Source organism: Chelonia mydas, chromosome 6 (genome assembly GCF_015237465.2).
Source record: "Chelonia mydas isolate rCheMyd1 chromosome 6, rCheMyd1.pri.v2, whole genome shotgun sequence".
Taxonomy (NCBI): domain Eukaryota; kingdom Metazoa; phylum Chordata; order Testudines; family Cheloniidae; genus Chelonia; species Chelonia mydas.
Window position 1 is genome coordinate 71,568,747 of NC_051246.2, and position 14,576 is coordinate 71,583,322.

A 14,576-nucleotide genomic window follows, 5' to 3' on the forward strand; every position below is an offset into this window, starting at 1 on the left:
GTGCAGACACCTGGGAGCAACGAAGGGAAAGAAGGGTGTTGCTGGCAGCGAAAGGTCGCAGGCACAAACAGCTGGAGTTAGAGGTAGCAGTGTAGGCAGCAAGAATTCCTACTTGTATTCTAGTCTCCCAGCTGCTGAAGGGAAAAATAAAAGCTGAAATTAAATGGAGTAAAATTCCTGATGGAGGAGTCCTGGTGCATCACACTGCCGTGCAAAACCATCTGAGATTATAGCGCCAGGGAGACTTCCGGTTTCAGTGACGTTCTGAAACCACCTTCCCATAGAAGAAGCGGGAGCAACCAACCTCGCTAGTTTTAAAATGGAGATTGGTAAGTTTATGAACAGGATTATTTGACTGGGTTGCTTGTGACAGCAGGAGACTGGATTTGAGGATCCAGGAAGTCCCTTCCAGTGCTATGTATTCATGTTTCTATGAGACCAGGGCCATGTTGTGGGACTGAAGGAGTGGGATTGCAGGGTTAGGGTGCTAGCTCACGAGGAGAGAACCTCAAATGGTTGACATCAGACAAGATGCCAGCGGTTTGGTTATTTTTTACAAGCCTCTTTGCTCTACAAAATTGGGCTGGAAGTCACATGAAAACAGGCTCACTTAGCTCTCCCGGCCTGAAGTTAGGAAAAATTATTTAAAAATTAAAAAAAAAAAAAAGATTGTGAACATTGCAAAACCTCAAATAAAGGTTCCACTCAGTTTCAGCTCTAAAACCCAGGTGAGGATACAATTAACCTCCCCTAGCATCAATCTCAGTAAGAACCAGAGCCCAGTGCAGATTTAAGGAGGAGGAGACCAGAGAGCTGCCCTTTAAATGCAGTAATTGTCATGCTGTGGTTAGAGCAGCTGACAGGGAGTTAAGCGATCTGGGTTTTATTCTGAGCACGACTACAGAATTGCTATCTGGCCTTGGGCAAGTCGTTTCTCCTATCTGTGCCTCATTCTCCCCATCTGTAAAATGGAGCTCACTGCTCTCATAGAGGTGTCGTGAAAACTGTTTGCAAAGTGTGTGGAGGCTGCAGACACCTTTATAAGGTGGGCACCTACTACCTATCTTTACAAGTGGAAAAGGTGAGGCACAGACTGATTAAAGTGATTTAGCCAAGGCCAGGAGTCACTGGCAGAGCCAGGATTGGAGTCCAGGGCCTCTGACTAATCACTTGATCAAACTGCCCAGCCCATATATACGCTGCTTCTACTGCAATGTCCTAAAATGCTCTAGTGAGCACTTGTAAGAGGAGAAGCTGAATGTTCTGGGCAGAAAGCAGCTGGTGTCCAACACCCACTGTCCTCTGCTACAGGATGGTGGGGCAGAGGAGACAACATAGGATTCCACGGGAGTACAAGAAGAGCAGCGTGGCAGCTTTCCATTGAAATGCATGTTTGGGTCAAAAACTGCACCACAGACTGACATGTGTCCCCTCTGGACCCCCCAGGAAGTAGGATTAACGAGAGCCCACAGGGGCAAACATGACCGTGCCAGTCTTGACCAGAGGGGAAATGGCACAACTGGGTGGGAAAAAATCCATGTCAAACAATGACCTCAAAATAAAGTCGGGCTACCCCATCACCTCAGGGGTTCCCTAGGACCCAAGCAGCAATATGCTGTCATTAACTGATATCCCCAATTACAGGAACATATATGCTTCCAGACCAAGGGGGAGTGTATGAGCAGCGAATCACATTTCAACTAAAGGCACACGCCATCACCACAGACAAAGGAACAATTCATTCCAACATCTACATGTCCAGTATGAACCCCTCCCACAGCGGGTCAGAGCAGTTCATTAGACAGCCAGTCACTGACATGCCTAGTCTAGCTGGAAAAGAAAAGTGTATGGGCTGTGGAAATGTCCATTTCCTCAGGGTGGATCCCAGAGGATGTTTGTTTCAGAGTAGTGCTGTAGGAAGGCAACAGAAGATCTGGTTATGCTCATGCATTTGCAAGCAGGGAAGAGTAAAGGGCTCGCTCCAATTTCAGCCTCCACCGACTGAGCGATAATCATGCATAAAATAATTTACCTAGGAAGGGTCCACTCAAAGGCCAACATCTGCACTTCAGAAAGTGATACTCCTTTTAGCCAGTTTTACAGCAGGAGGTAGATAGGGGAGCAATGGGGACAGGAGAAGACAGAACACACAAGACAGAGGGAAGAAAGACTAGAGGGACAGGCAGGAGGTTTGAGTGCCCAAGGACAGCTGTGGAAAGCAAAACATCCCATGGAAGCCTGTGTATCTCTTATCAATGCCACTTTATAGTAAAAAGGAAAGTTTCCTGAAGGAAGAACCCTGGGGTGCAAAGCAAGGGCAGGATCACAAATCACACATCGTTACTGCACCTGCTCTGCCCATCCAAGCTTCTCCAGTTTCCTACCACCCTTCCTATGGTACCTGGCTTCAGTGACGCTGGCAACGTCCATTCCCAAGAAGTGCGGCTTCGGTAATGTAGTGACGAAGTGAAGATTCAAAGGGTTAAAAATCCGCACCGTGCCATCAGCGCAGCCACAGAAGATGTAGTCATGGTTCACAGAGATGCAGTTCGCCACAGTAGTCTGAGAAGGACACAAAATCAACCAAGACGAGTGGGTCTCTCTCTCCAAACTGCCATGTAAACGAGAGAGCACGAAGCACTCAAGATCAGAAAGAAGTGAAGTGGAGTGAAATGAAGCCACACAGTTTAAGGAAAAGCCTGAAATCTGGATTTCCTCTCTGAGGAGCATCCAAGCCAAGGTCTGCTGCAGGGTCCGCTCAGTCAGTCAGGAAACAGCGCTGAGGGTCCGCTCCACTCGCTGGTGCAAATTATTCATGTAGCTCGGTAGATCTCAGGGGAGCTATGTGGATCTACACCAGCTGGGGATCTGGCCCTGAACGTTTATTACCCTGTACTCTTGAGGGGAGATGTTCAGCATCATGACTGGGATGCTGCAACTAGACTCATAAAAGTGCATGAGCATGCTTCCTGGTACAGAGGGGGCAAAGGTGGGAGAAATGGAATTGTTCTGCTCGATGCTGAGATTTGTACAAATGGCAGAAAATGATGGAGAAATGGAGTGAGGTCTAGGCAAACACTTCATTCTAACTTACTGTGAAGCTGTCTGTGTTCTGAGCAGGAGTGAAAAAGGCAGATTTTAGAGCAGAAAGGAAAGAAGAAAAGACACGTTTCACTTGGGGAAGCATGGAAAGATTTTGCCCTGGTGTGAATACCCTGGATCCATCTTGCTTTACAGTTTGGGTTTTCTCCCTTTAATTGAATATTCAAATTTTTGCCAACAGGCCAGGCTGGTGGTCTTGCAGCAGCATAATACACTACCCCGAGGGGGAGAGCTGAACTTGAGACTCTGGCAGAGACTTTTGCTTCTAGGAGGGCAGGGGGCACTGGAGAGGCAGCTTGTGCAACCCCTGAAGGGATGGAGTGCCTCCCACACTCTGCTGCTACCCCATCCCCCCTCCCTAGACAACTCAGGAGTGACATTTATGGGTTCTCAAAGAAAGCCACACCCAGCCTTCCCATAGCCACAAGGACACATCACAATGTTAAGCTTTGATGGCAGAAGCTTTTCAGGAATTAGAGGATCTCCTATGTAAAATCCCTTTCCCAACTGGCCTTTAAGCAAAAGACTCCATTTCTACCCCCAGGCTCTGGTTTCCCTACCACACACCACTGCTTTGTGCCATACTTTAATGGAAAAAAATTAAAAATCATAAAGAATCAGAAGTCTCCAGCTCTCCTCACGTGCCAGCAACTCTCACTGCTGGCAGCAGCTTGTGGCCTCAGGTTGTCCCCACCCCTTCCTCCTCCCATGTCAGTGGGCACTGATGTACATGGAGCAGACCTGGAACTCACCCTCAGCTCCACCCACTTGTCGAGCAGCCTCTTTTCATTGAATTCACAGAGGAGGCCAGAGGAGGTGATGCAGAAAGTACTGTCTGCTTTTTTACCCCTTCCGCATGCCACATCCGTGAAGAAGTTGTTCCTGAGCTCCCCCAGCAAACCAGACCGCCCTAGCAAGGGGACTGTGGCATTCACCTACCAAAAGAAATAACCTGTTAAGAGAAAACACTCCACACTGGAGTAGAGAGAGTTATGAGCGATCTGAAGAGACAGGCTGTGATGGGGTCACTTGCTGCAGCTCCACTGTTTGTAAAATGTATCAGGACCATCAACAGCAGCAAATCAATGAGACAGAGCTACTTATGTGTCTGCCATTGGCTGACACAGGCCAGTTAGCCAGTCACAGGAAGAAACCTTGGGGATAGTGATGCCTGGTGTTCCCTGATGATCAAAACAAATCTGTGACTTGCACTGACGTGTCAGTGTCAATGGAAGATCCATAATGTGAAATGCGAAAGGCTATCCTTGAGTGGATGCATCTTTGCAATATAGACAGGCAAAGTAGCACATGGGGATTTGGCCTCCCAACAGCAGCAATAGAAGCCACTACATGACACTTTGAAACATGCCCCTCGATATCTCAAGTCACACACGTCCAAATCAAAGACCCAAGTCCCTGCAGTGTGAGGGGCCCAGAGATGGCAGCCACAGATATGAAGAACCATTGCCACGAAGAAATGGACGTGCTGTTGAAAAGCACCAATGCCAGGGTACAACAGAACCTGATTTGGCTGCCATGCACAGAATCTATGAACCACCTGCACTGGCATACAGGAAACCTGGGTTTGGGTGCCAGACACAACAGGCACTGGATAATGGCACACTGGAGGTTATGTCTTGAGAGTCAGTCAAAGACTAAAAAGAAAAGGAGGACTTGTGGCACCTTAGAGACTAACCAATTTATTTGAGCATAAGCTTTCGTGAGCTACAGCTCACTTCATCAAAGACTAAAGCCGCTTCACACAGGAAATCAAAGATCAATTCTGAACCAGAAGCTCCTGTTTCCCACAGACTGTGGAACTAACTTATGCCATTATAAAAGCCACAAAGGCCCCCACTCACTGCTTCTTCTTTATACGTCTCCTGTCCCCAGCTCTCACCTTGGAGGTTTTGCTGTCATCCAGGTACCAGAACTTGATGTGGCGGTTGCCAGCTGTGACGAAGTAACTGCAGTCCTCTGAAAATGACACCGCAGTCACTTTGCTGGACACCTTGTTGGCCGCCACCACAATGTTTTTCTGGAAAGACAATTGTTTCAATAGCTCAGGTGTCTTGCTCAATAGCCTGTTTATAAGAAGGCTCATTTCAGCTACAGGTGTTATGCACAGTAGGCACAGATTCAAAGTCTGTCTGAACACAGGCTGGGAGGATGAACCATCTGCCAAATCTTCCACTACCTATGGTGCTCTGGCAGTTTGGACATCACACTTTTACATTCAGTCCTGCCACTACATTGTCTCAGCCACATAATGATTCTCGGGTCACTAGTGCCTACAGTAACATGGTCATCTGCACCTTGGCTATTTCATAATCACAGGGCACTCGGAACAAAAAACATACTTCCCTTTCTAAACACTGAAAGCACATGCAGGCCAACACTGGCTGGAGCTCTTCCAGCCCCAGGGCAGCAATGGGGCGCAGTGCTCGAGATGGGCAGTAGGTATTTTCCACAGGGAAATACCATAACTCTCTCCACCTGGGGAGTGGAAGAGAAGTTATAGGGCAAGAGGAGAGATGAACATGCTGCTTCTGTCCAGCCCGAGGGAAAAGAAACAGAGCAGCTACACCTGCTGTGATTCTCCCCTTCGTGTACATCAAATAACTAGGGGAAGAGGAGGAAGGAAGGGGTTATTTTCTGAGTATAATGGTTAGATTACAGGGGTTCCCTCTCCACGAGCCTGGTGCAGGAATGTTATTTCCAGGGATTAGCGGCAGAGGGGGGATTCAAAGATCTTGCCTCTCTCTCCTCTCTCTTGTGGGTTTAAATTCTTGATCTATTTCCTGCAGTACTCAGTGGTCAGCCAGACACTCACTCTGATCAACATTTCAATTTCTCATTCCTCCCTCAGAAAATCATGAGCCCAACTTCCCTCTTCCTTCCACTAGCAGCCCTCCAAACTAGCCCGCCCTCAGCTCAGAAGTCATCTCATTCGGCTCAGAAGCAGTCTCATTCCAGAGGGCTTGTTGGAGGTCAGCTGCAGAGCACTGTCAGAGGGGCAGGGGCGTGGAGAAGGCTAGACTGTGTGCTACCAGCAGCAAACCAGCATTCTTGGGCCCAGACTCCAGGGCCTCTTGCTGAGCTTCCCCCCCAAACAGGAAATGCTGCCGGAGCCCTCCCTGTCCTCACCATCAGGGTGGCTGCTGTGGCCTTTCCCCATTTGGAAACTAGGGAGCACCTCAGACAGCACTTGGTTGCTTCAGCTTGACCAAACATCTTGGTCAGTCTCCCAGACTGCAAGACGGGGATATCACAGCAACCATTCCTATGACCCTATGCCTGAGGAATGGTGGTCTTATGGTTAAAGCACTGCACTAGGACGTGGGAGATCTGGGATCAGTTCCTGATTCTGCCACTGATTTCCCCTATAACTTTGGGCAAGGGCTCTGGAAGATGTGCTTTAGTCAAACACAAGTTAGGCTTTAGTCAAACAAGTAATTGGGCTCAATACAAAAGGTAATGGTGGAAATTTAATGGCCTGTGACAGACAGGTCAGACTAGATGATCTAGTGGTCCCTTCAGGCCTTAAACTATGAATCTATGAAAAAAAATCTCTCAGTGCCTCAGTTCTCCATCTGTAAAATGGGGATAACAATACTTCCCTTCTCCTGCCCTGTCTGTCTTGTCCATTTAGATTGTAAGCTCTTTGTTGCAGGCACTGACTCTAATTGTTTTTTGTACAGTGCCTGGCACAATGGGACCCTGCTGTCAGTGGGGAAATCTCTAGGCACTACTGTAACATAAATAATAGCTGGAGAGCAGAGACCATAAAAATCTTGATTGTCAAGGTACAGCATTAAATCCCAGCCTCTCTCTACATTACATCCATCTTCAAATCATTATTTTTGTGTGCCTCATTGAGAAGAACTTGAAGACTGAACACTGGATTTTCAGTGACCACAAGGACGCCAATGTTTTAATGTTAAGTTACTTGTCTACAAGAAATAGATGCAGGACAGAAACACTAGCTGATATAGAAGATGATCATGAAAAGACAGAATCTGAACCATAGAATGAGAAAGGTGATGAAGTGGTTAACAATATTTCAAGGGAGCATTGACCTACAGCTGCATAACATGAGATTAACAGATATGGGTATAAAAAAAAATTTAAGATGGCTCCCAGAGAGGACTGGTTACCTGCAGAGGTAGAGAGAGCTGACTCAAACTTGTGAGAATGTGATTGTCCAGTTCTCTTACTAACATGGAGGTCCCCCTAGCAGATACATGTTTATCATTGTCATCATCAGATACTTACATAATGCTGTAAATTCGCACAGTGCTTTACAGAAGATAAGGCACGGCCTTTATTCCATCATAACACTGCCCCTCAAGTACTATTAAGGCCACTGTAACCGTCATAATTGATCATCTCCATACACTCACGGTACTTTTTAGGTGAGTATCTAATCCCCCCTTGCCTCAGTTTATAATGTTTCCATCTCAAACAGAATAAAAGCAAATTGTTCTCCAGGGTCTGTAACATGGATCCCACAACCAAAGTAAAACAGATTCCTGGTTTGTGAGAGTTCCGACTCCCCCCTCCACAATCTTAGTTCGAATCTGTTTCCAACAGTCCTCTGGAAAAAACACAAAGGGTATGACAAAGCCTAATAGCCTTCTGACTGGCCAGGAAGATGTCACATATTGGTGGGAACAATCTTGCACTAGCTCCTTGAGGATGGACTAGATGATCCAATCTCCATCCATCTCTAACTTGTCTGATTTTATGAATGTCAAAAGGAACAGGGAAAGAAAGAGCTATAACCAGATTTATCCCGAGACCATCTCTGGCCTTGCACAACATGGCTTTTCCTACCAGTAAGCTGATCTTCTTGCACACTTACCTTCCATGACCACACGTTGACAATCATGTCATGCTGGTACCCCACGGAGACAATGTATTTGGAGCTTGGGGAGAATGCCACACAGGCTACACCATATTTGTGTTCTTGGAGCTCAGCCACCTGGGCCCGTTCAGCCACGTCCCACACCCGAACAGCTGGCATGTGCCCACTCTGAAGGGGTGATTTGGAGACAGAGAGCAGCGAACAAAACTCATAAGGCTAGTTGCGATGGATTCAGATACGCAACATCCCCATACATTCTTTTAAGCACACACAACTTGGAAGTGAATTCAGGACTAGATCACAGCTTACCCCTTAGGCATTCTATGGCCATTTACAGCAGAAGTCAGAAATTTAATGAATTTCCTGATTTCAGAAGATAACTGAAAGGGATAATAATAAAAAAACCCAAAACAAGAAAGTGGATCAACATTTTTCACACATATCTCTGTTCTCTGTAATAGAAACCAGTAACACATGGTGACCTTTAGAGGTCTCAGTCCAGGTCCCAATGCAGGCGTTCACCTCACAAAAACTGACTCTGTCACACTCATTGGCAATTTTCTGGGGGGAGAACCACAGGAAATTAGCAATCTTCTCATTCCAAAGGTAGTCGTGCCATGTTACGTTTGAGGCACATAGATAGGGCAGTGTCTGGGGGGAAATGCACTCCCCTTCTTGCTGCACTTGTTCTGTGGATAAACAGTCTCTACGGATGTGAATGCAGCACCTTTTGCCAGCACTAAGTCTCCCTGAAAAATCATTTATTTAGTTATTTAAAAGTACTCTTTATTTTACAAGACCAGCAGAAATCCTTGCTAAGTACATGATTAACAGGGAAACCCTATTCAACAGCTTCCTCAAGATTTCACATGGAAGCCTGTCAAAAAGTAGCCTGCAAGATAAGATCTCCATGGCAGCAAGGCAAAATGGTGTCTTTTCCAGTCAGGGTAAAGCAAGTCACTTGCTCACGTGAAGGGGTGACATGCCTGATTGAAAATCAAAGCCTCCGAAACACAGAACGCAATACAGTTAATTGTCTTGCTTTGCAGCTTTACATAGAATGTGACTGGCCTGGAATAGCACAGCGGTCAGATTTTAATTTACTCAGCTCAGCTTTCACCCCGAATGACAGAGTTCTGTCCTCAAGGTTACAGTCAAGATGGTACAAAAGTCAACAGAGCTACTCTGCAAAGCACTTACACGAGTTAAGAAACCAACCTCTAGATCTTCAGCCCCCGGAGACTTTAACAAATTGAATACACTTTAAATAATTGAATAGATGCTACCATCAGTGAGCTCTATCAACTCCCATGGGACAAGCAATTTATTCCTCTATGGAAAGCCTTCATCTCCTCAGCATTTGAGATACTCGGACCAGAGCTAACACATATGGAGGGATGAGGGTCAGCCTCTGGGCTCTCACTGAAGAAAATCCAACCATGCACCAATTTAGTGTCACTAGGCAGAATCGGCACACTCAGCCTGCGAGATTCAGATACTTCACAAGCTGAACACTCTTTAGTCAGCTATTACCAGTCCATACTAACTGCAGAACTTCCGGAAAGGAAAGACTGAGAGCTGCCACCAGCAGGGGGCACCACATGACAAGAGAAACACTCAAAATTAATGCTTTTGAGAGGACCCACAGAAATGGCTGTAGAGCTGGTCAAAAAGGGTAAATTATATGCTGCAAAACAACTCAAATGAAATGAAAATTTGCCATTTCATTCTCAATTTTGCAATTCTGTTGTAGTTTTTCTGCAAAAGCTTCTAATCAAAAAGTTGTGTCAGTGGGAAAATAACCACTAAAGTTTTTATTCCGCCCTTCCACCCCTCAATGGTGGGGGAGGGGAGGAGTGAAAGTGGTGTTTTCCCCACCAAAATAAAAATGAAAAATTTTTCAAAACAAATCTGAATTTTCATTTTGAAATTTTTCATTGAAAAATGAAACGTCAACCAAAGCAAACATTCTTTTGGTCAAAAAACAAACCCATAAGGATAATTTTCAGCCAGCTCTGCTCTGTAGGTATAACCCACTGGTAAGTGTCTTTTACAGGTCCTCCTCTGTGCCTGGTGCATAAAGGGAGAAGCCTGTCACAGCCTAACTAACAAACTAACTTCACCAGCTTGGTCAACACGCTGGGGATTGAACCAGGGACATTCAGAGCTTAAAGCACGAGCTGCTACCGCTTGCGCCAGAGGGCTCTAGCTGAGGGTGTAACAGACTTGTATTTAGAGCTGGGTAAATAATTGATTTTTCAGTTTGATGGCTAAATCAAATCAAACCAAACCAACAAAAACCCTCAAAAATTTTCAGGAGGAGCGGGGGAAGGAAGGAATCATTTCATGTCCAAATATTTAATTTGATCTGAAATGAAACATTTCGTAATAGGGTGTTTTACCCTTTTGTGGTATTATTTTAATTAAATTTAGATGACATTTCGTTTTGAAATGTCATTTTGAAGCAAAGAATCAAAATGTTTTGACTTTTTCAGAATTTTCCCCTCTTTTTTGGTCTGAAACAATGAGCTGAATTTGACCCAACCCTGCATTTTTCAGCAAATAAACTGTTCGCCGAAATTGTTTTTACCCACTTCTACTCATATCCTCCAAGAACTGGGCACAGAGAGGGACTGGTGACACACACATTCACCAGTAAGTTACAATGTACTGGAGTCAGATGACAAGTAGTCATTAGAGACACATGACAGCAAGCTGAGCATGACCAAAAGGGAACAGGGAGACATTTGTATGTGTTTCTAGCATCTAACAACTGCAAATTCATTACATGTACAGTGCGCACCTTGCACTTCTAATGCAGCACAGACCCCACAATACAGCCATCCTTGTTCTCCCTTTAAGCACCTTTGAAAGGAGAAAGCATGTCGCCAGCAACGAAGCATGCACTGCCAAACCCACGGGCACTGGCCCCTTTATCACTGCTCTGGAAACTCCATTCCACAGGTACTTTTCACTCTCCACTATATTGTTACTGTCTTGGCTCACCCCCTGAAATCCTAAGGGATGCAACCCTAAACTCAATCCAGCCACTAGAAACTTCCAGTCCCCATCCCTCACTTCTTCCCCTATGTTAATAGGTAGAGCAGCACCCAATATCCTCAGCTAATCTCCACCCTGCCTCTGGCAAAAGGAGTCTGTCCCAGGAGATTGACAGAACATTTGGAAAACCCTTTCAATATGAGCTTAAGGAGACAACCAGTGACGAGGTTGGTTAATGTTAAGATGAATCAGTGGGTGAGAGCCAAAACCACATTTCCCCACATAAAGGCAGTGCAGAGGCACAGTTAGGGTCGCTCTTTGGATATCATATGGGCCAAAACCCTGTCAAAAAGGATACAGGATTAAACCCAAGTTTCCCCCCCACATTGTCCATTTCCCGCTCTACAGCGGCCACACTTCTTCCCAGCCTGCAGTGGGATTGCCTGCAGACATGTACCTGTTTTAAACAATTTTCAACACTTACCTCTCCAGTAACCAGGTACTTTCCATCAGGGGAAAAAGCAAGAGCTGTAATCGTCTTCCTAAAACAGAGACACGAGGACACTGTGAGGTGGTGCCTTTATCTGGTTTCAGTTCCCTTTATCGTGAGGGGAGAGGGTGAGCAGATGTCCTGATATTATTGAAAAAAGAAAAGGAGTACTTGTGGCACCTTAGAGACTAACAAATTTATTTGAGCATAAGCTTTCGTGAGCTACAGCTCACTTCATCGGATGCATTCAGTGGAAAATACAGTGGGGAGATTTATATACACAGAGAACATGAAATAATGGGTGTTACCATACACACTATAACGAGAGTGATCAAGTAAGGTGAGCTATTACCAGCAAGAGAGCGGGGGGAGAACACAACAAAAACACTACCCCAGGAACCTATCCTTGCAACAAAGCCCGTTGCCAACTGTGTCCACATATCTATTCAGGGGACACCATCATAGGGCCTAATCACATCAGCCACACTATCAGAGGCTTGTTCACCTGCACATCCACCAATGTGATATATGCCATCATGTGCCAGCAATGCCCCTCTGCCATGTACATTGGTCAAACTGGACAGTCTCTACGTAAAAGAATAAACGGACACAAATCAGACGTCAAGAATTATAACATTCAAAAACCCGTCGGAGAACACTTCAGTCTCTTTGGTCACTCGATTACACTCCTAAAAGTGGCAATTCTTCAACAAAAAAACTTCAAAAACAGACTCCAACGAGAGACTGCTGAATTGGAATTAATTTGCAAACTGGATACAATTAATTTAGGCTTGAATAAAGACTGGGAGTGGATGGGTCATTACACAAAGTAAAACTATTTCCCCAGTCCCCCCCCCCCCCGCTCCTCAGACGTTCTTGTCAAATGCTGGAAATGGCCCATCTTGATTATCACTACAAAAGGTCCCCCCACCTCCCACCCCCGCTCTCCTGCTGGTAATAGCTCACCTTACCTGATCACTCTCGTTACAGTGTGTATGGTAACACCCATTGTTTCATGTTCTCTGTGTATGTAAATCTCCCCACTGTATTTTCCACTGAATGCATCCGATGAAGTGAGCTGTAGTGAAGCTTATGCTCAAATAAATTTGTTAGTCTCTAAGGTGCCACAAGTACTCCTTTTCTTTTTGCGGATACAGACTAACACGGCTGCTACTCTGAAACCTGATATTGAGACAGTCCCAATAATAGGGGATTTGTCTTATACAGGACCCTACTACCCCCCACCCCATCCCGATTTTTCACACTTGCTATCTGGTCACCCAAGGGGGGTCGGTGGGAGGGTATGACTGGAACGAGGCCCACAACACATGTAATAACTTGACAATGGTTTTGTTTCCCCACAGGGTGAACACATGGATTCCCTGCAGCCCAAACCTCTTGCAGGCACAGAAGGGGTTTCACAGCTATGGGCTTATGGTCCTCTGGCCCCTGTCTGCCAACAAGAGGACCAGGTGTCAGTCAGTCCTGCTCCAAACCAAGGCTTCAACCTCAGGGAAAGAATAATGCAAGTCCCACGGAGTTCAAATATAACATCCTCCATGTCATTCCTTACAGCAGTTCTACATGGGAATGTAGTATTTATGGGCTTTTCCCTAGTTATCATTGCTACAACTTTCCTCACAGTAACTCATGTTAAGGAGGAGCTAGGGTTAAATTAGCAGGTAACTCCTCCCCACAGCCACTAGTCCGACACAAGTGAGTTTAGGACTCAGTAGCTCTGGGCACCTTTATCCCCAGCAACTCTTATAGTTTGCTAGAGCCAGAAAGAGGACTCCAAATTCACATCCCAAGTAATACGAGGCCAGCTGTCTGTGTATCTCTGAGTTTCACTCACCTGGAGCTGTTTAGAATATGGTGTTGCTTATTTTTCCTAGGGTTGAAGAGCACGACAACACACCTAGAAAGAGAACAGAAGAACAAAAAGAAGTTGACAGGACAGCCTGTGGGTATCATAACATGCTCTATGCCCTTGTCCTTGGCAGGAGAATGAACGACAGCCTGGCACGTCTGTCCCACCTCTACCCAGCTAGCTGAAAAATGCAAAAGGAGGTTGGGGGATAATCACAAATCACTCCCATGTAGAGTGCCATAAATAATCACCTTTCCAGGGACTGTGAGCCCTGAATCTCTTACCACTCACAAGCTAGACAGAAAGAAAGGGGAGTTAGAAAAGTCTGTGTGACAGCCCCATGATTCTGTCCCATCTCCCCAGATGTAAGAATGACCCTACATTCTGGGCACCAAAACAGGATGTCTAGACCCGAGTGGGAAGGTAGGGAGCCAGGAAAGAGGGGTAGCATGAAGTAGAAGAGCTCTCAGAGAAAAGAGCTGGGCTTCTCCTCTCCAGAGACTTTCAGCATAGCTTTCCATCAACCGTATCCTGCCAGGCACTGCCATTAGCCGTTCAGATTCTGCCCTCCCCTCATCACCGCACCTTCATCCAGGCCCTGAACGTCAGGACAATAACTGGGACTAGCTCAGCATGGACCCAGACAGGAATCACCTTCTGTGTGGTGTGGCTCTTGCCTGTAACACAGACAGGACAGAAAAGGCCTCAGTTTGGGCCAAGAGGTCATTAGCCACTCAGAAAACAAGATGCACAGTTTAAGAGCCCATTCGCTTTGGAGACAAATGAAAAAAATAAATAGCTTCCTCTGGGGCTGTCCAGAAATCAGCCAGCAGGAGGAACTCTAGAAACAAACAGCTGTGACCTTCTCCCCACGGTAATCAATATAATCACCTCCACCACAAGTCCACCATTTTGGAGGAACAGGAAAGGGGAGATTCTCCCAAATTTACTGACAAAGCCAGGAGTCTCACTCTTAGCATGCCGCGATGACTCTGCTGCCACACAAGTCTGGCTATGATCCAGGATACATTCTCTCCCCTTCCCCACCCTCCATCAGTGAAAACCCTATCATTTTCAACACAGGGCAGAAGAGAACGCATCTCTGCCAGGGCCCCATCACATAGGAGCAAAGGAACCAATCCTGTGAAAACTCATGCTCTCAGAAGTGAAACACATGCTGCTGCCCAGGAAAAACAACAATTCTCAGTGACAAGATGATCCTCCCTCCCAACTGGTGAGCAAATTGC

At 46.0% G+C, this 14,576-nt stretch overlaps 1 protein-coding gene across 5 annotated transcripts in view; it reads right to left on the reverse strand.

Moving 5' to 3' along the window:
• MAPKBP1 (mitogen-activated protein kinase binding protein 1) overlaps positions 1 to 14,576 on the reverse strand; it is a 120,740-nt gene that overhangs the window by 38,131 nt on the left and 68,033 nt on the right. For 3 of the 5 annotated variants that reach the window (XM_043549846.1, XM_043549842.1, XM_043549845.1), the window contains exons 4-10: positions 13,315 to 13,377; positions 11,454 to 11,511; positions 7,967 to 8,137; positions 5,003 to 5,140; positions 3,855 to 4,037; positions 3,095 to 3,112; positions 2,402 to 2,562 (exon numbers count right to left, since the gene is read on the reverse strand). In XM_043549846.1, the coding sequence (XP_043405781.1) occupies positions 2,402 to 2,562; positions 3,095 to 3,112; positions 3,855 to 4,037; positions 5,003 to 5,140; positions 7,967 to 8,137; positions 11,454 to 11,511; positions 13,315 to 13,377 (792 nt within the window). The remainder of the gene's footprint in view (positions 1 to 2,401; positions 2,563 to 3,094; positions 3,113 to 3,854; positions 4,038 to 5,002; positions 5,141 to 7,966; positions 8,138 to 11,453; positions 11,512 to 13,314; positions 13,378 to 14,576) is intronic. The other 2 variants (XM_027818141.3, XM_043549843.1) reach the window with 1 other exon arrangement.